The sequence below is a fragment of the Elephantulus edwardii genome, unplaced genomic scaffold, assembly GCF_000299155.1.
Source record: "Elephantulus edwardii isolate Elephantulus edwardi_28Jun2011 unplaced genomic scaffold, EleEdw1.0 scaffold00051, whole genome shotgun sequence".
Classification (NCBI taxonomy): domain Eukaryota; kingdom Metazoa; phylum Chordata; class Mammalia; order Macroscelidea; family Macroscelididae; genus Elephantulus; species Elephantulus edwardii.
Window position 1 is genome coordinate 11227237 of NW_006399801.1, and position 24870 is coordinate 11252106.

General features: G+C 42.4%; 1 protein-coding gene across 1 annotated transcript in view; it reads left to right on the forward strand.

Moving 5' to 3' along the window:
• The first annotated feature begins 522 nt into the window (after positions 1-522).
• RCAN1 (regulator of calcineurin 1) overlaps positions 523-24870 on the forward strand; it is a 140851-nt gene continuing 116503 nt past the window's right edge. Inside the window, exon 1 of the mRNA XM_006886736.1 lies at positions 523-774. Within this exon, the coding sequence (XP_006886798.1) occupies positions 523-774 (252 nt within the window). The remainder of the gene's footprint in view (positions 775-24870) is intronic.

Genomic DNA, 24870 nt, shown 5'->3' on the forward strand with positions numbered 1-24870 from the left:
ACAGATCGAGCAATAGTCACGACTAGGTCTCACTTAAATCCTCCAAGGCTGACTCGTGCCCCTTAAGTAGTCACTTTACAGGAACCAGAGAAGTGCTGCTTCCCCAGCGCCTGAGACCTTGCCTGTAATTAACTGTCTCAAGTGTAACCGTTGCCCCTACCCAACATGGCTCCCTTATGACTTCAGGATTAGAGATCACGTGAAGACAATTTTGAGTCTTTATTGGCCATCTCTCCGGAAAATACGGAATCCACTGAGCAGCGGGTGCCGGACTTAAAGGGCCCGACACTCTATCAGCCGGAGCTCCGCCCTGACGGCTGGGCGGGCGGGGCGCAGCGCCAGGATTCTGCCCCTCCCGCGTGGATCGGCCGCGGGCGGGGCAGGCGCTCGGAGGCCGCGTCTCTGGGAGCCGTGGTGACCGCCGCCGGCTGCAGAGCGAGCCCGAGGGGGTTAAGCTCGATCGCAGCTCGGCGGCATAAGCGCGGGGAACCGGCTGGGCGCAAGGGGCGCACAGGCGCAGGGATGGACGGCAGCGTGGCCAGGTCCCGACTGGGAGCTGCGGCCGAGGCGGTCGAGGCGGTCGAGGCGGGAGCGCCGCCCGGGGTGACTCTGAGGCCCTTTGCTCCGTTTCCTGGGGCGGCCGAGGCCGACCAGGACGGTGGGGACTGGAGCTTCATCGACTGCGAGATGGAAGAGGTGGACCTGCAGGACCTACCCAGCGCCACGATCGCCTGCCACCTGGACCCACGCGTGTTCGCGGATGGCCTTTACCGGGTGAGGGGCATGGGGGCAGGGGTCATGCACTTGTTGCCCGTAGGTGGCGGCGTGGCGAGGATCGAGTCCCACTCATGGACCCGGTCTCCAGCTGGCGCCGCCGAGGGGCGGGGGACGGCTCCCGGGGACGGCTCCCGGGGATGCGGCGACGCCCCGCTGTACCCTTGGATCCCCCTTTCCCCAGCCCGCGGCGGGGGTGCGTCTCAGGGTCTTGGCACCTGCGCCTGTAGCCCAGCGATGGGCGTTTTTCTGTGCTTGCCTTTGACCTGAGCACATAACCTACCAGAGACTTCCCTGGCTCTGCTTGTTTACCCTGTGAATTGAGGCATGGGGGCACCGAGGCAGAGAATCAGAGAATGAATTAACCGAGAAGTGGCCAGGGAGGGAGCTCTGGTCCGTCACCTCAGGGCTTTAACCGTCTCCCTGTATTTATGTACTCTTAGAGGAGGGGGGTCATCTCATTCATAGGGATGAGGAAGCAGACGTTGAGTGGCGACGTGACTCATTGCTCATAAATAGGACGTTTTTAGCATTCTCAATCTGCACTCTTGGAAGAAAAGCCAATGTTTGGGTGAGGATCTGTGGTTGCTCATTATCTTGTGGTTGGCCAGTTTTGGGCGAATGGTGGTGTGGGGGAAGTGGACCCGTTTTCCAGGCTTCTAGGATATTTAATCACGAATCTTGACCCTTAAAGATGTGCCATCAAGGACACTTAGTATATTGAGAGTTGATTTTGTTCGGTTGTTTTTTTCTTTCTTTTCTTTTCCTTTTCTTTCTTTCTTCAAATCCATACAATCTAGACCCTTTGGAAGGTTGAGGGGGCAGATGTGAGTAATCCGTGATTTGGTGAGGAGGAGGAATTTATTTCAAATCTGCAACTATTGTGCAGAATAAAATTTGGACAGTGGAGGCGTTGCAGATTGAAGCCTGTCTTTGGAAGATGCCCCATAAGGGGAGCAACTGTGTGTGTGTGTGGGGGGGGGGGAATAAAAGCAATGCTGTCAATGCTTGGCTCTGGGTCTATATATATTGTCAAAGAGCTGTAGTTCAAAGTGTCTGTCAAAAGGAATAGAAAATGGTGTGCCTAAGTCCCATTTATTAATAATTTATATGACCATTTACTTTCAAAGGGGGCTTAAATGACAATATGCTTAAAGTAAGCTTTCATGCAAGCTCTCTGCAGCAACAAATGTCAGAAACGCAGGGCCTTAACTTATTCACTGTGTGTTAAAGCCTTTTCTCTTTTCCTCTCTATGGCTTAGCCAGCCTGTCAAGTATTTCTCCAAGGAGTCTTACCCTATCTTTGTAATTGAGCATCGTTAGTTCCTGCAAGAATCTACTAATTTGCTTTGGTGTCTGTAGTAAAACATAATGCCTAATTTCCACCAGTAAATGTTGGGGACACTTCTGAAATTGCTTTGTGTGAAAATTTGCTTACTGTGCCAATTACTCATTTAACAAATGTTTATTAAGACTTGACTCTGTGCTGACCTTTTTTCTCGCCCTTAAGAGTACAATAGCGAGAGAAAAAAAAAAATCCCTACATTCAGACATTCCTACTGAGGGGAGACAGATAAGAAACAACTCTGTGAGGAACTTAGGCATGAGGATCCTCTAAGACAGAAAAAGAGGAGGGAGTAGATGTATGGAAAGGGATTCCTGATTTACAAGAGGATCAGGGAAAATCTAACCGGTATTTTCAGCACAGAAACTATGGAATTAAACTTTGAATACCACCCATACATGTTCCAAGGGAAAGTGGTGGTTTGGTGATAGAATTATCGTCTTCCATTGGGAGCCAAGGGTTTGATTCCCAGCTAGTACACCTCATACACAGGCACTACTTATCTGCAGTGGAAGCTTGTGTGTTACTATAGTGATGAATCAGTTTTCACTGGAGCTTCCAGACTAAGGCAGACTAGGAAGAAAGGCCTGTTGATTTACCTTTGAAAATCAGGCATTGTAAACCCTCTGGGTCAGAGTAGTTTGATCTGTACCCAGTTAGTTATCAGGATGGTGCAGGACTGGGTAGCATTTTGTTCCACTGTGTGTGAGATCACGTGTCGGGACAAATGGCAGCTGACGGTGACTCTGTCAGGCACTGCTTTTAGGCCCAGGAGATACAATATTAAATACAGTTAAGTATCTCACTTCTATGGAGCTTATGTTTTAGTGGCTGAGAAGGAGAGAGATAATAAAAAATGGAAAAAAAAAGAATATGGTAATCTCAGGTAGTGACAAGTGTAATGGAAAAAACCAGAACAGGATGATTAGTTAGATGATGAGTTGTGTCAGGCAAGCCCTAACAGTGGTATTGGGATGGTTTTGTTGTTGTTGTTAGGTGTCGTTGAGTCCACTACTACTTAGAGCAACGCCATGAAGAACAGATCTGAACTTGACCCTATCCTGCGCCATCCTGATCATCTCTGATAGACCCAAGACCATTGTTATAGTCACTGTGTCAATTCTCCTTGTTGTTATAATCCATCTTGTGTTGTAATCCATCTTGTTATAATCCACCTTGTTGAGAGTCTTCCCTTTCTGTGACTCTCAGCCTTTCCCAGCATGACGCCTTTTTCCAAGGACTGGTCTCTTCTGATGACATGACCAAAAGTATACAAGACAAAGTTTCACCGTCTTTGCCCCCTAAGGAGCACCCTGGTAGCACTTCTTCAAGGTTTAAATGAAAAGCTGGTTAATTTGAGGCATAATGAGGGAATCCATAAAGACTGTCAAACATGCAGCACTAGCTTCCTTCTGCAGCTGTCAGGCCTCATTGGCATGCAGGAGGCTGGAGTCTCTAGTAGTGAGGTCCATAGGTAAGGTCAGTCTTCCAAGGCCTAGAGCAAGAGGAAGAGGGCGGAGAAAAACCTCTGTGGATACAGTGTGGAGCCGGTGGTGTGCAGCTCCTTTAGCATGGGTGGCCCATAAAGGCCCATTTGAACAGCTTCCACTTAGCTGACAGGAGGAAGCTCCTTGCTGAGTCTTTTGGGTAGTTGGCTATGGAAAGAGTTGTTGATAGTCTGTAATGTGTTGCACTTGTAACTAAAACATTGTGTGCCACTTCAGTGGCTCCATGGGAGAAAGATGGGCAGTCTCCTCTTGTTAAGATCTACAGCCTCAGCTATCTGATAGAAGGTTGCTAGGAGTTGGAACCAACTTGGTGGCAATGAGTTTGAGGTTTGTCTTTTGAAATTTTTTTACAGTTAAGTTGATCTCCAAGTCATGGTACCTCAATATGTAGGAGAGCAAAATGCTGCCCAGAACTGTACCAACCGCATGATTGGTTTGTGGATTAGAATGTTGTGATCTATGAGGTTTTCACCCGGTCATTTTCACAAGTAGATTACCAAGCTTTCTAATCTATCTTAGTCTGATGTCTCTGGTGAAGCCTGTTCAGCTTCATAGCAGCACACAAGCTTCCCCTGACAAAAGTGATGGCTGTGCCTGAGGGTGCATTGACCGGACGTCAAACCCAGATTTCCTCCATGCAGGGCGCGACTCCTGCTGCTGAACCCCCTGCCCTCATCTTGACTGGTCCGAGAAATGGCAAATGTGGAAGTTCCAATACAGGCATGACTGTGGTGTTTTCCAAAAGCATGAAGGGTCTATATGGTTGGAGCAGGGAATGAGAGGTGGGGTGTGATGGTGATAGAGCTTGGCAAAGCACCCAGGGATGCTGTGGATTTCGACTGTATTCTAATCCCAGAGCAGGGTGGGAAATGACTTGTGGAGAAGGAAGCCATGCAAGTGAGAGAAGAAGCCAGTGGGGAGGCTTTGGGAGTTGTCCTGCATGGTTTGGAAAATGGCTAAACTAGGGCAGTGGTGTTAGAGAACCTGTTGAGAAGGTCTGGAATTTCAGAACAAAGGGTAATGGGGACCTTTTGCCTTGGTTGCCCATTTGTGGGTGGAACTCCCATAGCAGAACCCAGCTATCCCATGGAAGTCAGGGTCCCTGATTCCACTCAACAAGGCATCTAGAAAATTGGCCTGCAGGCGACTCACAGATTCCGCATGTGCTAGGGCAGAACTGTTCCACACAGAGTTTCGGCTGTTGCTTTTTCAGAGATGATCACCAGCCTTCTTCTTTTTCCTTTTTCTTTTTTTAACTTCTGGGTAGACCTGAACCTCCAGCTTTTGGACTAGTAGCCAAGTGCTTTAACTTGGATATGTACCTCATGGGGACTCTAGTCTCATTTAGCTAATTACATTCCTCTTGGTGGGAAGATAGAGCTTATGTGTTTTCCACCCAGCAGCTTTCCCTTTTGGGTGTAAGTATGCATCTACTTGAAGATTGAAAACAACCCAAAACTACTTCCAGTCTAGTCAAGTCCAACTTACAGTGCCCCGCCATCACTTCTTTTTTCTCTGCCCCCCACCCCCCATCAATTTTGAGGCTGTAAGTCTCCATAGAAGGAGATTGCCCATCTTTCTCTCACAAAGCAACTGGTGGGTTCAAACCGCTGACCTATTGGTTATCAGCCCAATATGTTAACAGATGTTGCCACCAGGGCTTTTTTTAAGGTTGGTGGTATCTGAAAGCCAAAAACCAAACCTGTTGAATAACCAAACCAAACATAATGAATCGGACAGACAGCGACTCTGTAACCTTATAGGACAGAGTGGCATTGCCAGTGTCTTTTTCAAGTCTAATATTTACAGAAGCAGATGGCCATGTCTTTCTTCCACAGAGCAGCCAATGGTTTTGAACTGCTGATCTTTTGGGAGCAGCTGAGTGCTTAGAACACTGCACCACCAGGACTCATATTGGGGTGCATAAACACTGAAGCCAGCCACCCATTAACTGAGGTTCTGTTATAAGCTCCCCAGCCATCCTTTCTTCTTAACCATGAGTAGGCTGAGCTCATGGGTGTAGGGAGAACTACTTTACATATGGTCATAATTCTGTAACCTTAGTCTTAAAGGAAGGAAGTTGTTCTGGGCTATTCATTCATTTAAGAATTTACATATAAAAAAAATAAAAAAAAGAATTTACATATGAAGCCATTTTGTAACAATTAACAGTTCTGGTTTTATATGTAAGATTTATTTTTGTTAGGTGGAGCATCATCATCGGTATGGGGAATAATTAATAATAAATGTGTTAATTAAATGTTTATCTAAAAAACAAATCTATATCATCACTCATTTATTCAAGGGAACCAAGATTTACAACATTATAAATGACTTTAAAAAGTTATTAAAATAAGATTTTTGTTTCTGTTTATATAAATATTTGCTTCACATATTCCATTACTGTACTCTCTTTTTGGACCTTTTTTTCTTTCTATTTTTTTACTTGGAAGAGCAAAGCAGTGCTTTAAAACCAGTAATTACATGTGCTTTGGGTTGTTGGCAATGGTTAGCTGAGTCCCTGGAATAAGGGTTTGTGCAGTCGTCACCAAGCTAACCAGGCATTTAAGAGTTCTCAAATACTATTCTGTTAGTTTCCAAGCAATAAATATAGCTCCATACAGTAATGGAAACGAATCCTTGCCCCCTTGTTGTCCGAAACATGCATGTGTATTTGGTTGATGGAGCTTTGCCTGATGACTGTTAGAAAATGCTGCTGATCACAGAAAAATGCACTTTTGGTGAATAAGCTCACTTTTCTTTTTTTTTTTTTTTCTTTTTAAATGCCCACTTGTAATGTGTGATCCATCCATGAGTTTCTTTTCATAACATAAAATATTCCAGTAGGTATATAAAGATAAAAGGAGCGTAAGAGATGTTCTTAAAGTCTTTGTATAAGTGGAGAACCTCAGCAGCACATTAGACTACGTGGGAGAACTCTGAAGCCTTCTCACATCTGCTGCCTCCAGAATGATTAAAACAGGCTCAGGGATGGGACTTGGTTATCAGCAGGAGGGTAGCTCCCTAGATAACTCAAATTAATTGATAATCAATCCTATCTGGAAGGGGTTACATTAGACCTGAGACATTCATTGTGTGGTGAAAAGATCATCGAACTGTAAATCTGGCTTTCCAATCTGTTAACCTTCCTCTGCCTTGATTTCTTCAGTCCTGAATGAGAGTCAGGTTCTTGCTCTGTGATCTCTCCTCGTCTCACGGGTTGTTTGGCCTTGTCCTGTGCAAGCCAGATGGATTATTTGCTCTCAGCAGGATGACCTGTGTCCTTGTCCAAGGATAAGCTGAACAACCGCTCTTTCACTTAGCAGCCAAATGTGTTAACCAATTGTGCTACAAGAGAGTCTCAGTATGTAATATTGTAAAATCTGTGTTTTAAAGTACTGTATGCATTCTGTTAGCTCTGACATTCTGTCTATGTAGTAACTGTTTTTTTTTTTTCTCTCTCTCATTGTCATCCAGTCAGAGCTGCCTCATAGCTGATCCTCCAGTGGGTTTCCCAGGCTGTAAATCACACGGAAGGAGATTGCCCATCTTCTCCTGAGTAGCTGCTGGCAGATTTGAACCGCCAGAAAGGTGCCACCTTTAGGTTAACACACAGCTCTTTACCAACTAGGATGTATATATTACTGGGCAAAGTCCAGGCATTTTAGAGAATTTCCATCTTTCAACTTTCTGTTCTGAGCAAGATGTTTTTCAGACTTAAATTCTGCATGAAGAGTAATGAGCCATCTTCTTTTCCCTCTAAACTTCCTTAAATCCAGAAAAAAAACTGATTCTGGGATGACTTAGTTTGTCTGGGAATGTTCAGAATGTTTTGTATGAGAAATAAGCCTCTACACACTAGAAATATGAAAAGTTTATTTTAGAAGTTATCTACTATTTCCCCTAATTATGCAATTTCTGACTCTTAAGTAAGAAAAAAAAATCTGTGAGTTTCTTTTAAGCCCTCCCCACCTCTCTAAGAAAGTGTTGGGTTCCTTTTCAGCTCAATGTGTCACCTCCATACATTGTTCAAAGCTTTTTTCTTCAGTAGCGTGAGCCTTAAGTGTGCTTGCTTGCCACTACAAACATTTCAGTCCTCAAGACAGTTACATAAAGGAACAGAAAAACGGGCTTTGTGCTAGAACAGAAGTTAAAACAGACTCTGTTGATCTGAGTGTTTATAGTTCAGGCTATATCCATAGCCTGCCTCTTTGTTTCTTTCCTTTTCAAAGATGTTACCAGAGGACACAATTCCCTGTTTTTCCTTGCATGCCACCGAGTAGGGGTGTGGTAGGGTGGGGTAGGGACTAGACCTCTCAGTGTACGCTTCTTACAGTTCTCAGTGTACATTTCTTAAACACATTTGTTAGTAGACATTTCATGGGCTGAGGGGAGTGCCAGTCTTTTGAAATACAATTCAGGTGTGCAAGAGATAATTGTGTTCTTTTTTTTCTTTTTGAGAAATACTGATCACTATCAGTGACTACAGCAATAGACTCAAATGTGTCAGATTGTGAGAATGACACAGGGTAGGTCATGATGAGTTATGCTAGACTTAACCTCACTTAACAACAACAGCAATCACTATCAAAATATGTGGATGCTAATGGTTACCGAGATAGTTAATGACTTTAGTGTTCTCTGAAGATTTTCAGGATGTCCCATGATGATACTGTTGTTATTGTGGTATACGGCTCTGGTTGAGTCAGAACCGTTTCATAGCTGACCCTCTGGCAGGTTTTCAGAGGCAGTTAATTGCTCAGAAGGAGATTGCCCATCCTTCTCCCGTGGAGCAGCTGGTGGATTTGAACTATGTGCCATTGGGATTGCAGCATAGCTTCTTGCCACTAGGCCACAGGTAGCTCTTCTGCCCTTGTTATATGTCATCAAGTCACCTGCAACTCATAGTGACTCTATGTACAATAGCTCTGAACCCTGGCCAGTCGTGTTGACTCCTACACACCTACCCCCATTATCCCAGTTACTGTCAATCCATCTCATCAGTATCTTTCTCTCCTGCACCGTGCCTTTACCGTTTTAAGCATGATACTCTGTTTCAAGGATATCATGCTCTGAAGGGTCCCTCCTGTCTACGTGTCCAGAGTATGTGAGATGGAGCTTCAATATCCTTGCCTCCAAGGAGAAACTTGGTTTCACTCTCTCTAGGAGGCAGTCCATGGTATCTTCTCTAGTACCACAACTCAAAGGCATCGATTCTTCTTCTGTCATCCTTAGTCATTGTCCAGCTTTCTGATGGATAGTAAGTAACTGTGAAGACTATGGCCTTTAAGCAGAAGAGAAATATTTTCAAACTATAACATCAGAGAAAATACTAATTTCTTAACCATATGTTGGCATTGGGGAGAGTGACTTCATATAAACCATCTACTTGATTTAATTAGGTAGGGTGTTTTTTGTTTATTTTATTTTTAACACCAAAGATTTTGTTGGGTTTAATAAGCAGAAAGACTCATGTTTCTCTCTGAAATCTGTCCATGAAGAGATAATGCCAAAAAGTTAAGGGTATGAGCATTATGCATATTTTAGTTACATAATTCTGGGGAAATGAGTTACCCTGCATGTGCTTTAGTTTCCCCATCTGTAAAATGGGTGACTCCTCCCTGGGTAGTGAAAAGAATTACAATGCTCTGCTGTTAATCCACTGGTTAATGAGAAGCCCAAGCCTACCCTAAGGTATCTTAAGAATCTGCTTCAAAAAATCAGTCATTGAAAACCCTCTGAAGCATAGTTCTGCTCTGACACACACAGAGCCACTGTGAACAAGATCTGAATGGACAGAAATGGAAATGGTATTACAGTCCTGTGATGTACATAAAATGTTGGCACAGTGTATTAATGTACTAGATGCACAATAGAGGCCAGTGTATTAGTTACCTAGTAAAAAAAATCGTAGAAACCCTCTACTGAGTTTCTGAGGCTGTAAATCTTCATGGGAGTCACTTCATTTCCTTCTTGTATGGAGAAAACTTTTTAGTTAGCAGCTCACCGTGTAACTCACTATGCCACCAGGGCTGCTTATTAGTGATTTACCTACTGCCATAGAAGAAATTAACCCAAAACTTAGAGCCTTAAAACAGTAAACCCTTATTTCACCTTTTCTGTTGGTCAGTAAGCTAAGACTACTATCGTGCTTCCTCTGCCTCGAGGTATGTTGAAGACTGTAATAAATTAAAGGCTGAAGCCTCATCTGAAGGCTTGGCTGAATTAGCCTTTGCTCCCAAATTCTTATAAATGCTTATTTGTAGGATTCAGCTCCTCAGTGGCTTATGGCTGGAGGCCTTGTAGGGCAGTTCACCACATGGTGATGGGTTCCATGGTAATGGGTTCCGGTCAGCATGCCTCGTGGGGAACCCATGTCCTTTGACAACTAATCTTGACTTGCTATCCCATCACTTTTGCTGGGTGAGCAAATGTATCATTTGCTTGGCTACTAACTGAAAGGTTGCAGGCTCAGGAATACAAGGAGGTGAGCTCATGGTAGGAGATTTCACAACCATAGTAGCTTTTCATTCGTACAGGTATAAGGTGTTTCATATTTTTTCTGTATTTTTTTTTAATTCTGTGAAGCAGCTAATTTTTATAAATATTTACTAAAGCTTTTATTTGTTTAAAATCTGGTTTCCTATTTTAGCTTCAACCCCATGAAGGAATACAATTTTAGTAGCCATAATTTAGCAACAAATACCTAGTTGGTAGGATTATTGTTGGTTATTATGTTTCTAAATGATCAAAATCTTTTATTGGCTACATTTCTGGAAGAGCTCAGGAAACTAAATAAACCGTTTGTAACTTGGTAAGGCCCAGTACTTTTCCTTTCATGAATGATTTCAGCAGGTGCAATATGAAATTCCCATGTGTGGTCATAATTAACATGATGGGAAAGAGGTATTTGAAGTTGGCCTGAATTCAAATAGCTAATTTTGAATTTATTTCTCTCACACACCTGTGGAACAGCTAATTTTTAGAAATATTTACATATACCCACATCTATATACCTCCCCCACATCATTATTTATGTGTGGACACACACATAACTGCCTATGTGGCGTATTATTCATGTACAGATATTTTAATATACACATCTGTTTATCTCACATACATAATTTATTTTTAAGGACAGCTTGTTTCACTTTAATACCTTTTCTTTGGTGGATAAATTGTTCTGCTTTTAATCAATCGGCCAATCATTTTTTTAGTATTATTTTTTTAAAATTTGAGTTAAAGTTTAAAAATGTAGATATTTAATCATTCATATGTACTTTATATCATTAATTACAATTTATTAGTTCAGTTAATTGATTATAATGTCTGACCAATACTTTATTGTATATTGTGTTTCCTTTTACCTAACTTATCTACTTATTAATCTTCATTGTCCTCTCTCACCCTTCCCATCCCTGGTAACCATCTAAAAATTATTCTGTCTGTGTGTAAATTTATAATAGTCTTTCTGCCACTGGAGCGATTTGCAACATCATGATGGATAAAGAAGAGAATAAGATTATTAACAGCTTTAGTTTGCTTGGCTCTACCACCAACATTTTTGGTACCAGCAGCCAGGAAATCAAAAGATGAATTGCATTGGGAAAGTCTGCTGTCAGATACCTCTCCAGAGTACTGAAGAGCAACAACATGGGACTAAGGTGCGCCTGATCTAGGCTGTGGTCTTCATAATCACTTGCTATGCATCAGGAAGCTGGACAGTGACTAGGGATGATAGAAGAATTGATGCCTTTGAGCTGTGGTGCTGGAGAAGAGTCTTGAATATACCATGGACTACCAGGAGAACAAACAAGTTTGTCTTAGAGGAGGTGAAACCACACTGCCCTGTGGGGGCAAGGATTATGATGCTTCATCACACATACTTTGGATATGTTGCAAGGAGGGACCAGTTTTTGGAGAGGGACATCATACTTAGAAGGGTGGAGGGACAACACAAGAGAGGAAGACCTTTGATGAGATGGATTGACTCATTGACTGGGCTAATGGGGGTAGGTGTGTCACAGACAATAAGAGTGGCTCAGGATAGAGCAGGGTTCAGAGCTGTTGTACACACAGGGTCACTGTGAGTTACAAGTAACAGGATGGCACATAACAACAACGACAACAACAACTGTCTTTTTTGTGAGTAGTCTTGCACCATAGTAGTCCTTTTGTGAATAACTTATTTTACTTAGTATAATGTTATCTAGCATTTCTTAAATTCTTGATTATTTATTAATGTTGCATAGTACTCCATTGGTGGCATAGTCCATAGAGAGTTGCACTGCTAATCCAAAGGTGAGGTTCAAATCTGGCAGTTAAAATCCACCAGCTGCTCAGAGGGAGAAAGATGGAAGCCTCCCTCGCCATTTATAGCCTCAGAAACTTTCAGGAGCCTCATCTGTGAGTGGGTTCTGATTTGACTGTTGTTGAGTTGAATACTCCCTTGTGTGAATGTAACATAGTTTCTTTATACATTTGTTCAGTGAGGGACACTTGGAAACTTTTCACTGTTTTGTAAATAATGGTGCAGCATACATGGATGTGCATACATCTGTTCATGGGGGGCTCTTATTTCTTTGGGATAAAGGGAGCTCTGATGGCCTAATAAGAAGTTGAGCTTCCAATCCTAAAGCAAGTATTTCAAATCCACCAGCTACTCCACGGGACAAAGATGGGCGGTCTCCTTGCTTGAGGTTTGTAGCCTGGGGAAACCTGGAGGATCCACTCTAAGTAGCTTCTGATTCAATGGCACCTGACAACAACAACAACAACAACAGTAGTTAATGATCTTGAAAATGTCTTCTCCGCCCCCCCCCCCCAAATGCCTTCTTTGATGAAGTATTCTTTCACGCATGTACTTTTCCCATTTTGTAATTAAGTTGTCTTTTTCTTACTGAGATGTTGGAGTTTTCTATCAATTTTAGAGATGAGTCCTTTTTTTGATATATCTTTACCAACTATTTTTTTCAAGTCTAAATTCTCTCTTTTTACTCTTTTGAAGAAATCTTAATGCACATAAGGATTTAATTTTTAGGAGGTCCAAATCATTGAGTCTATCCTCTGCTCTTTGTGCATTTTAAGTTATTTTTAATAGTCTGTTTATGTCATATATTAAAGACTTTTTTTTAGATGACCTTCCTAGTTTAGTGTTATAAGCTGTCAAGTTGGAACCGACGCATAGCTGGGCCTCTGGCTGGTTTTCATAGGCTATAAATTTCACAGGAGATTGCCCATCTTTCTCCTGCAGAGCAGCTGGTGAATTAGAATTTAGCGCCTTTGAGTTGGCAGCCAGTTCTTTGCCATTAGATAACCAGAGCTCCTTTCCTAAAAGGCCTAGATCTTTGATCCATTGTGAGTTAGTGTTTGATGTGGTTTTAAGTATGGAGCTTGTTTCAGTTTTCTGCAGCTAGATACTTACTCAGTTTTACCAGCACCACTTGTTAAGGAGGCTGTCTTTCCTCCATTTAATGAATTTCATTTCATTGTTGGATGGATTAATTTCTGGGTTCCCAGTTCTATTTCATTGATTTAGATATTCTTTTAAAGATGATAAGACAATTCCCTTTCATTAATTCAAAATGTTTTCTAGATATTATATCTTTGTAATGCTTCTGTGAAATAAGTATTATCTCCATTCTTTTGTTGCTAGATGCCATTGAGTTGTGGCCCATTCAACCTCAACTACAACAGAAGTAAACACTGCCTATTCCCACACCGCCCTGGAGTAGACAGACTGACAGACAAGTGGTTCACCTCCAGCCTAGAGTTGTAAAACTTGAGGCCACGGGAGGCTAAGTTAATCTCCCAATCCTCCCGAGGGAGTGTTGGACCCAGAATTCAAAGCTAGATTTAGCCATGACCAAGATTTGGGTTATTAGCCATCCTACAGGTTGACAGAAATGTACATGGACTTTTGTATCACTTTCACAGCTTTTGTAAACCTACAAACTCTGTGAAGAATGTATTTTTGTCTACAGTTAACTGAGGTTCAGATGAGTTGCAATGCTTTGTTATTCTTTCAGTCTTTTTTTTTTTCTCTAAGTGAATATTTTATTGTGCTTCCGGCACAGGACAGCCCTGATAATAGTCTTACATTTAAGCAGCGGGCAGTGCCTGAGCTCTGGAGCCAGTCAGACTGGATCTCAGTCCTGACTACATCTTCCCTCACTCGTCAGGTACTTATTGGTGCTGGCTGCAAGATCAGCAAGGGACCTGGACCAGTAGTCCAGGTACTTATTGGTGCTGGCTGCAAGATCAGCAAGGGACCTGGACCAGTAGTCGTCTTCCCCAAGCTCCCGGCTGCCCAGTGAGCACAGTAAGCCCCACACCACTGCCATGGTGACGGCCTGGCTGAGGTGGACACAGCACTGGATACTTCTCCACACCAGCAGGGAAGCCATCCGGTTCCTTTTTTATCCCAGATTAAAAAAAAAATTCTTTGTATTGTGTGTGTTTTATAAATATAACCGATATAACCAAGGAGCTTAGTAGAGCAATAAAAAGAAGTCTTTGACAGGTTACTTAACTTTTCCATACCACAGTTGTTTCATCTGTAAATTGAGGTAGAATAGGATAATCTTTTGACTCTAAAGCTATTGGACTCTGTACCCTTCCCTCTGGGGCGTGGCTACCCACATCCCACAGGGTCACCACACTTGCCCATTCTGTAGATATCTTCTGTCTGCCTTCCCCACCTCCCAATAACTCATACTGATTAATAGGAGTCTTGCTTCTTAGTTTATGACTAGAATGGAGGTAAATTTTAGTCACTTAACCTTTGCTTCTCTAATTGTTCTTCGAAATGCATGCAGGACTAATGAGAAAACCTCCTTAGTCTGAGAAGATTTAAAAGGACCTCAGCATTGATTTTGTCCAGTAGCTATGTGAGAGTGTCTGAGGTACCTAGTGCTGCTGTGACACAAATTTGGCAAGTGGGTCCTTGAATATGTTATGGAGGTTAGAAGTTCAAGTTAACAGCGTAGCTGAGTAGATTTCTTCCTTGCTTGTATGTAGCACTAGGAATTCTGTGGTTCCTTGACTCGTAGATGGTCCTCAGATGGTGTAAAAAATCTGTATGACCGGGCCTTGCAGCCTCCTTTTACTTCAGAGATCTGCAGCAGCACCAGGCTGATTGCTATCCCACCAGCCCCTTTATAAATTCTGGCACTGGCTACCCCTCCCATGCCATTCTTCTCTGCTGCATTGGGTAATTCATTTCAGTGGCCACACAGAAATCATATAATACACTCTTTCCTCCATATTGGTGGGATTGGTTACAAGATTATCAAGAATATAAAACTTTGCAGATGCTCAAGTCTCTTATATAAATGACATATTATTTAAATACAATCTTTCCAGATCCTCCCAAATACTTTATATCAGCTCTATAGCACATATAGTGCCTAATGCAAGGAAAACAAACTAGCAAAAAACTAAACCCACAGTTGTGGGGTCATTTCTAGGTCCTATTAGATCTTTGAGGCTGTAAATCTTCACAATTAGTGACTGTTCATCTTTCTCTTGCAGAGCACCTGTTAGGTTCAAATTAATGAACTTTCACTTAGCAGCCTGACTTTAACATGCCACCAGGGCTCCTTAATGCTAGACAGACCACTTAATTGCTTCCATCCCTTACCCCTGAATATTTGTGATTGAAGGTTGGTTGAATCAGTGAATACAGAACCCGAGGTTATAGAGGGCTAACTGTTCTCACAACTATGGGCTTTGCCAGGGAATTAAGAGTGAATCAGGGTACAGCTCGTGATTCAGGATAGCCTCTTCTCAGCCAGAAGTGGAGGCATGCCTTTCTGACCTCTTCTCAGTCCCTTGACCTTCCTCTTGCCCTATTTGGACAAAGGTTACAAAGCTCTTTTAGCTCCATCAATAAATTCTCAGAGGCACTCCTTCCTAAGCCTGGGCCCAAGGCTCCTCAGTTCTCACTTTGGAGGTTGGCAGCCTAGCTCTGCCTACAAGTGCCCAGAGATACCACAGCCCACCAGAAAATCTCCCACTGGAAGCCCCTCCCCTCACTTTGAAGTTTCTCTTCTGAGAAACCCACTTCATGGTCTCTTGGCTCAGCATTTTTCCATGCTGCCTCTCACCCTCTCTCATCGTCCCCAGGGTTATGTATAGTTCTGTCTCCTGGGTCTAGGAGGTTCTCAGTGCATGGACCCTGGGTCCAAAAGACCCAAACTCTTCTTTTTGATAATAGCCATGTCCCCTCTATACTGGCTTCTTTCTGCTTTTTGTCTAAGAAAGAAAGTGTGAAGAAAAAAGAAGATAAAAGGTGTGACTAAAGCAAGAGCTGCACTGTTAACCCAGAAGAAGCCATACCTCTCTGATGTTCAAATCCCCCAGTGACTGTTTGCAGCCCCTGAAAACCTGGTGGAGGCTCAGCTGTGAGTTGGCTCCAACTCTACAGCTGTCAGTGAATGAGAAAGCTGGAGTGGTCCCTTGAGTAAGGATGGTGGCTTGAGTGCTTCTCACCCTAACCTGCCTCATTAACAGCATACAAAACCCAGTCCTGCCTCTACATTTAGAGGGGAGGATTTAGAACACGTGAAATGCAGGACCATAAAGTGACCAGGTGATACTGGGAGTCAGAGCCTATCGTAGTTGACACCTACCTCCCCACCCCCAGCTCCAATACACTCTATTTGCATGGTCCCCCACAGTGACTGTGTGGCAGTCACAAAGACAGGTCAAGTAATTCACTGAACTGCAGATGGCATCTGTTCTTCTGTGTGTGTGTGTGTGTGTGTGTGTGTGAGAGAGAGCGAGAGCGAGCGAGCGCATGCGCCTTTTCTGGGCTTTTTTGTAACTCAGAAGTGATCAGATTTAGACTCTACCTTCATTAATGGAACAAAAGAAGATGGTTTCTAAACAGGGTCATATCAGCAGGTACAAAGGCCAGCAATGCAGCACATATTTTTAGATGGCAAAATTGAATCCACAGCAGATGGCTTACTCAAAGTCACAGAACACTTGAGTAAAACAATAAAAATAGTTGTTGATTCTTGGGGGAATTTTTTCAAGTCTCGTAATGGTTGTTATTTATTGATAGGATGGCATTACACTCCAGCCTGTCTCTGCTGTTGCCCTGGGGAAATTATTAGGAACAGTCCTTTTTGCTGTTAAGTTTGAATGAAAAAGTATATAATTAACAATTATACAGTTATAATTACCTTATTTACTTAGTACTTATCATTTGTACCATGTATTTTATGTACGTATTTCTTTAGGTTTTTCTTATGACCTTCTGTGATAAATACTATTACTTGTCCGTTTTGTGGGTAAAGAGGCCACCTTCTCACTTTGCAAAAATAACAAATACCCTCAAATCTCATGGTAATTGAATAACCATCTCTGGGCCTTCTCAGTGTCTCATGGCAAAAAGGAACCTCAGAGGCTTAAACCTATTCTTTCTTAAAAAAAAAAAATAAAAAAAATTAAAGGTTTGTTTTGCTTTGTTTTAATAAGACACAGAGAAATGATGACATTCTCTGGGAGTGCACACTAAATATTTGCAGAACTAGAACTTAAATGCAAGTCTCCTTTCTCCCTGTCCAGTGTGGTTTTTTGATATTTTTTTTTTAAACATTTCTCCCACACCCCCATCCAGAATGTACAAAGAACAAGTAGGACACCCAGAGTTGAAGTCAGCTGGAATGGGGTCCATGTGCGGCATCACACAGGTCAAGCTAGTCCCAGGGCCACTGTGAACAGGGTCTTCTGCCTTGCCTGGGCTGCCTGGTTTCTGGGAGGGACAGGAGAGGGAACATGGCAGCGAGAGCTAGTCCTGTCCTCTGCAGAAGACCAGTGCTCACCACCAGGGGGGAGTAACTTCATTTCTGTTTTGTGATGGATCCTGTTGGCTGCCTTAACATCTGCTTCAGGCATCAAAAAAAATTATGTTCCTTTTCAGAAAGGAGAAGATGGAAGCCTGTGCCACAAAAGAAGCTACTATGAAAATAGTTTTATATTTGAAGCTTTAAAGGGAAGGCAGTCTTCCAGTGAAGAAAACCATGCCAGTAAGAAAGCTAACCGTTCCGAGCCATTCGCCCCATTCCAGACCACCGGTGCATGCTGTGCTATCTCTTGAAGGTGCACGGTTCAAATCCACCAGCTGCTCCAAGGGAAAAAGACAGGCAGTCTCCTCTTGAACTATTAATACCTCTGAAAACCCACTAAAGAGTCAGCGATGGGTTGGTTGTGGCTCAACAGCACACTTCAAAAACAATACTCGGTTAAAAGGTGGAACACGTGTAGCTGTGTTTTCCTGAAAATTCTAAGTTCATGACTCATGTTTACCCTATGCTCAATGAAATGTGATCTGTAGGCATTTTAATGACTAATATTTGGAACTAGGTGGCTAAGCCTTTTTTCCTAGTCTGTCTTAGTTTGGAAAGTCTACTGAAACCTGTTAAGCATAATAACAACACACGTCTCCCCTGACAATTGAGTAGGGGCTGTGCATGAGATGCATCAGTTGGGTGTTGAACTTGGGTCTCCTGTAGGGAAGACAAGAATTGTACCACAGACCTAAAGGAGAGACTTTATTTAAATAAATGACCTCTGTTCCAGCTGTGCCTCTGTACAAGCTTGTAAAATTTTCTTCTGTACATTTTGATTTGTTCAGACGAAACTTCAGAATCCTTGACTCCAGGGAACATTCTGGCTTCACCCTCTCCAGGACAAACCTGTTTGTTCTCCTAGCAGTCCATGGTATATTCAACACTCTTCTCCAGCACCACAACTCAAAGGCATCAATTCTCTTTCTGTCATCCCTATTCACTGTCCAACTCTCCGATGCATAGCACATAATTGCAAAGACTATAACCTGGATCAGGTGCACCTTGGTCTCCAGCGTGATGTCATTGCACTTCAGTACTCTTGAGAGGTCCCTCACAGCTGACTTTCCCAATGCAGTTCATCTCCTGATTTCCTGGCTGCTGTTACCAAGAGTGTTGACTGTGGAACCAAGTAAACAAAAACTGTTAACTGTCTCAATCTCTTCACCATCCATACTGATGCTGCCAATTGGCCCAGTGGTGAGAATCTTTGTTTTCTTGATGTTGAGCTTCAATCCATATTGAAGACTGCAGTCCTTGACCTTCTGCAGCAAGTGCTTCAGGTCCTCCTCAGTTTCAGGGAGCAGGGTTGTGTCATCTGCATAACACAGGTTGTTGACGATTCTTCCACTAATCCTGATGCCACATTCCTCCTCATACAGCCCAACGTCTTGGATGATCTGTTCTGCATAAAGATTGAAAAGGTATGGAGACAAAATACATCCCTGATGGACCCCTTTCTTGATTTTGAACCATCCAATGTCTCCCTGCTCTGTTCTGACGACTGCCTCTTGGTCCAAGTATAGATTTCGCATTAGGACAATCAAATGTTCTGGGATTCCCATTTTTCTCAGAGTCAGCCATAGCTTGTTGTGATCCACACAGTCAAAAACCTTTGCATAGTCAATGAAGCACAGATAGACATTCTTCTGGCATTCTCTGCTTTCTGCCAAGATTCATCTGACATTAGCTATAATACCCCTAGTACCATACCACGACCTCTTCTAAATCCGGCCAGCACATCTGGAAGTTCTTTGTTGACATATTGTTCCAAAAGTTTTTGGATAATTTTCAGCAGAATCTTGCATGTGATATCAGTGATATTGTTCGGTAATTTCTACACTCTGTTGGGTCACCTTTCTTTGGAATGGGAACAAATATCAATCTCTTCCAGTCAGTTGGCCAGCTGGCTGTCCTCCAGATTTCCTGGCACAACTTATTGAGCACATCCAGGGCAGCGTCTGTTTGTTGAAATAAATCAATTGGTATGCTGTCAATTACTGGTGCCTTGTTTTTTGCCAGTTCTTTCATAGCAACTTGAACTTCCTCCTTCATCACCATAGGTTCTTGCTCATATGCTATTTCATGAAATTCCTCTGTGTCAGTCAATTCATTCTGATACAGTGACTCTGTGTACTCCTTCCATCTTCTTTTGATACTTCCTGGATCATTCAATATTCTACCCAAACTATCTTTAAGTATTGCCACCCATGGCTTGAATTAGTTTTTCAACTCCTTCAGCTTAAGAAATGCTGAGCGAGTTTGTCCCTTTTGATTTTCTGACTCCAGCTCTCTGCACATTTCATTATAGTATCTTGCTTTGTCGTCCCAAGCTGCCTTTTGAAATTTTCTATTCAGCTCTTTGAATTTTTTTATTTCTTCCTTTAGCTTTGGCTTCCTGGCACTTAAATGCAATATTCAGAGTCTCATCTGACATCCATCTTGGTCTTTTCTTCTTCTTCAGCCTTTGTAATGATCTTTTGCATTCTTCATGGATGATTTTCTTGATATCCTCCCAGAGCTCATTTGGTCTATACTCATTGGTGCTCAAGGCCCCAAACCTGTTCCTGAGATGGTTTTGAAATTTGAGTGGGACAGACTTAAGGTTAAATCTTGTTACCTGTGTACTTGACTTAATTTTCCTCAACTTCAGCTTGAATTTGCATATGAGTAGTTAGTGGTCTGTCCCACAATAAGCACCCAGCCTGGTTTTCACTTCTGATATTGAGCTTCTCCAGCGAATCTTTCCACAAATGTAATTGATTTGATTCCTGTGCATACAATCAGGTGAAATCCATGTGTATAGCCTGCATTTATGTATTTACAATGAATAAATCATTGAATGTGCAGAACTCTGTCATTCTGTCTCCAGCCTCATTTCTCTCCCCTAGCCCATGTTTTCCAGCTACTGATCCTTTTTCCCTGTTCCCAACTTTTGCATTCCAGTCGCCCATTATTATTAATCATCTTGATTGCATGTTTGATCAATATCTGAGGGCCTGGTCCTTGGACAGGGACATCATGTTTGGGAGAGTGGAAGGACGGCATAAGAGAGGAAGATCCTCAATGAGATGGATCGATTCTGTGAGTGGAGTGGTGGGAATGAATGTGTTTGAGACATCGAGGTTGACAGAGGATAGAACGGCATTTAAGGCTCTTGTACATAGGGTTGCTATGAGTCGCAAACAACTCGATGGCACACAACAACAACAACATATTCTGATTTGGTGTAGATTCTTTGGAATAAGGCTCACATAATCAGTTCAAGCAAATACAAAGACAGAACTCACTCAGAAACCACTCCCCCAACAACCCACTCCAGTGAAGTTAATTCTAACTTGTAGTGACCCTATGGGACAGGGAAAAGCTGCCCAGGGTTCCCAAGGCTTTACCTTTTCTGGAAGCAGATGGTACCTGGTTCTGTAAAGTGGCCAGTGAGCTCAAATCACAAGCCAGTACTTTGCTACTTTGCCACCAAGGTTCCTTAGAATGAAATTATTGTTGTTATGTACTGTCAAGCCAGAACTGACCCATAGCTGACCCTCCAGTGGTTTTTCAGAGGCAGTAAATTGCATGGGAGGAGATTGTCCATCTTTCTCCCATTGAGCAGCTGGTGGATTCGAATCACGTACCTTTGCATTGGCAGTGCAGACATACTTCATTTCAGAGATGCTGAGGATTGTCTGAGGAGGCTTTTGATAATAGGCTTACAAGTGACTTTTAGAAGGAAAAGCTAGTGCTGGGGGTTAGGTTGCCTGGCTCCTTAGAAAGAGATGGGCTTTACTGTGCAGCTCTTATTCTGGACTTACGTCATGACAGTAATACCTAATCATATATTCTTTTTGTGGCCCTCAGGCCTGGTTTTAATTATTTCTGGTCAAACATTTTTTTAGGTGGTATAGCACTGGTCTGCCCATTTGCAGTACAGAGGTAACTCATAGTTGCTATGATGATAAACACTGTGACACTGATGTGTCAAATGCGATAATGGTTACCCATGGTGGACAGTGTTTGTTGGAGCTCCATGATTAAAACAAGCTTGGAAGCAGGAGTGCCATTCACTTCCAAAATAGCTTGCCTCCAGAAACCCTATGAACTTGGAGAAATGAAAGTTATACAAGTGTTTAGGTCCTTCATTCATAGGTCATATGTGACTCGATGACACTTTAACAACAATAACAACAACAACAACAACAACGGGGGGAGGACTGTATAACAATGGAAGAATATTTTTTTCTAAAGAGAAAAACGAACTGGGGCGGGGGGTGGGAGGGAGGGAAGGGAGGAAAATGTGCAACAATGAATGAATGAGTGGAAATCCAAGTTCTTTATAAATTTTCATTAAAAATCTCAATTTAAAATTTATTATGAACCATTGGGGGAAAAATAATGAGACGTGCTTGTAGAGTGTACAGAAGTCACATCTTCATGGAATTCTAGAATTGCCTACCTATGGCCCAGGCCTGGACCACAGAGTGACAGTTTTGGAGTTGGAATTCTGAGGAATTAGTATAGTTCTAGACTTCCTGGGACAAGCACTTTGCATCTAATGATGTGGCTGTCACATGGCAACTCATTTATAAAACTTGAAGCTCTGAAAAACAGACCACCCAGGTTGAAATTGCCTTAATGACTATACTTTTGGTTCACTTTAGTGTCAGGAAAAGAAATAGAAGCTGTAATCAGAAAAAGAAACTGGGTTACAGTTCTTGAACTGACCTCAAAGCAGTTATATTTGGTTTGTAAGTGATTCAGGGTTACTTTTATCTCTGTCTCTTTACAGAAGAGCTGAAGCTAAGAAGGAACTTTCAACCTCAACTGCATGCATTACTGTGACACAATGTTTAGAGTAGTTTGAATTGTTAAAATCAGTTCTGAACTTGTGTCTTTCCTCAGTGATTCTTACACGTGCCAGTGGCAGACACTTTGATATTAATATGCTCTGCTTTGTCAAATATATATTCCTTTAATCCTTGATTTGTATTGTCAAACGTTGTTCATATATCAAAGGATATATGGTAATCTCTAAATTTTTGAATGTTTGTTCTAGTATTTCAACTATTTAGTCTTGGTCCTTCAGCAATCTTGAGCACTTCTAAGGCTGGACAGGAGAGGTAGTGGGGTACAGAGATGTTACTAGGGTGGTGAATGCAATTAGTGGGGGATTAGGCAGCAGACAGAATAGAGCACCATTTGCAGCAGAGTTTCTTGGGGTGGGGGTGGATGGGGGGAGAAAAAGCAGCAGCTGACAACCTCCAGGCCAGCTTCGTCATTGTGTCTGTAAAAAGAGGCCTGGACGGTGCCTGTGACAATGAAACATAGACATAAACACAGTAATGTTTGTGATCCAGCGTGTGCAGAGCTGCTAAATGAAAAGTTAGAGGTTTGAGTCCCCAGAGGTGCCTGAGAAACAGTCCTGACGGTCTTCTTCCAAAACACCAGTGCCTGAGGACCCGATGGAGCACAGTCCTGCTGTGATCACGTAGCGGAGGCATGAGTCAGAGTCTGTCCCACAGGACCCTACTTTGGAGAAAAAAAGCACAAAACAAAACAGTGTTTGTGATAGTACCTGAAGACAGTCAGCCCAAACTGTTCAAACAAAAACCCGTTGTCAAAAGGTTATCTCCAGTACAGAGCAAAACAACTAATGAAACTCTGTAAACCAAAAAAAAAAAAAGGTTATCTTGCTCATGGTAACACCGTGTGTTAACTGACTAGAACCAGCTGCTCCATAGGATTTGCCTGCCTGTCGTTTTGATGAGAGAGCTCCAGCCCCTGGTGATGTAGGCTAACTCAAAGGCCACGTCTCTCTAGTGATTCCAATTTGCCGTAAATCTGAGAGAGAAAGATGGGCAATCTTGCCATGTGGTTTACGGCCTTGGAAATTCAGCTATACATCTGTTACAACTCAGTGAAATGAGATGAGAGAGAGAAAGAGAGAGTCCCTTTCTTTTCCAACTTTATTTTTTCCATTAGATAGCACGGTGATCACATTGGCAACATGAGTTTTCTTGCTGTTGGCTATAAATCTTACTTTCATGGCTCATTTAAGGATAAAAACAGGCGTGAAGGTGGGTGCACATACCTGTGGATGCCCACATTGCTCTTCTGTCTCCAAATCTGCCTTCCTGTATAGCTGTCCATACTAAAAGGTGACAGGATCGCACGGCACCTGGCCTAGATCCCAGTCCCAGCTCTGCTCATAGCTGACTTTGCCTGCCTGGACTAGTTCTTCTCTGCACTTCAGTTTCCTCATTTCTAAAAGGAAGATAATAATCAAGTACCTACTTCATTGGGGCTGTGGGAGGGAGGTACAGAAGTAAAGGCATTAGAGTAATACTCGGCTCATAGTACATTTTTACTATGTGACAGCAGTTTTAGCACAATTATCATTCAAATACAAATATTGCTGTGTCTATATTGCTCCCTCACTTTTGTCTTTTGCTTTGCATGTACTGAATAGTGGAAGTGAGACAACTCGAAAATGAAAAGCTTACTTTTTTTTTTTTTGCATTAAACCTTATTTTCCCAGAAGTTACTTATTTTCAGACATAACAGATTATTTCAGGGTAAAATATAATAATTACATACCTATTGCTGTCTCTCTCCAGTAGGTTTTCAGAGACTGTGGCACAGGAGGAGAATGTCCATCCATCCTTCTCCCACGCAGCAGCAGGTGGACTCGAACTATGTGCCATTGTGATTGTAGTACTGCTTCTAGGCCACCAGAGCTCCTTTTAGACTGGGAGGGTCTGCAGAGTTAAAATTATTGCTGTGATGTGTGTGTATGTGTGTAATGAATAGTTAAAAGCTGCTGAACATTCAGAGTCTTGTAACTAGATGTCATATACCAAATGAACATTACAGTTTACTATAAATTGCCGTTGGGACTTACAAGAATATCTTAACATGATGTGAGCACTGTACTAAATGGAAAACATCTAAGAAATTAACATTTGAATTTCAAATAAAATAATAAAAATCAAGCTCGTATAAACTATAACATCAAATCATTATGACTGATAATAAGGTGTTCTAGAGTTCCTAAGTGGTGAGAATCTTTGTTTTCCTGACATTGAGATGCAATCCATAGTGAAGGCTGCATTTCTTGATCTTCTGCAACAAGTGCTTCAAGTTTCAAAGTTGCTCACTTTCAGCAAGCAAGCAAAGTTGTGTCATCTGCATAACACAGGTTATTGAAGAGTCTCTCTCCAATCCTGATGCCACACTCCTCTTCATAGAGTCCAGCTTCTTAGATAATTCGCTCAGCATACAGATTGAATAGTTTTGGAGAGAGAATACATCCCTGGAGCACTCCCTTCCCAATTCCAAACTATGCAGTACTCCCCTGCTTTGTTCGCACAACAGCCTCTTGGTCCACAATCAA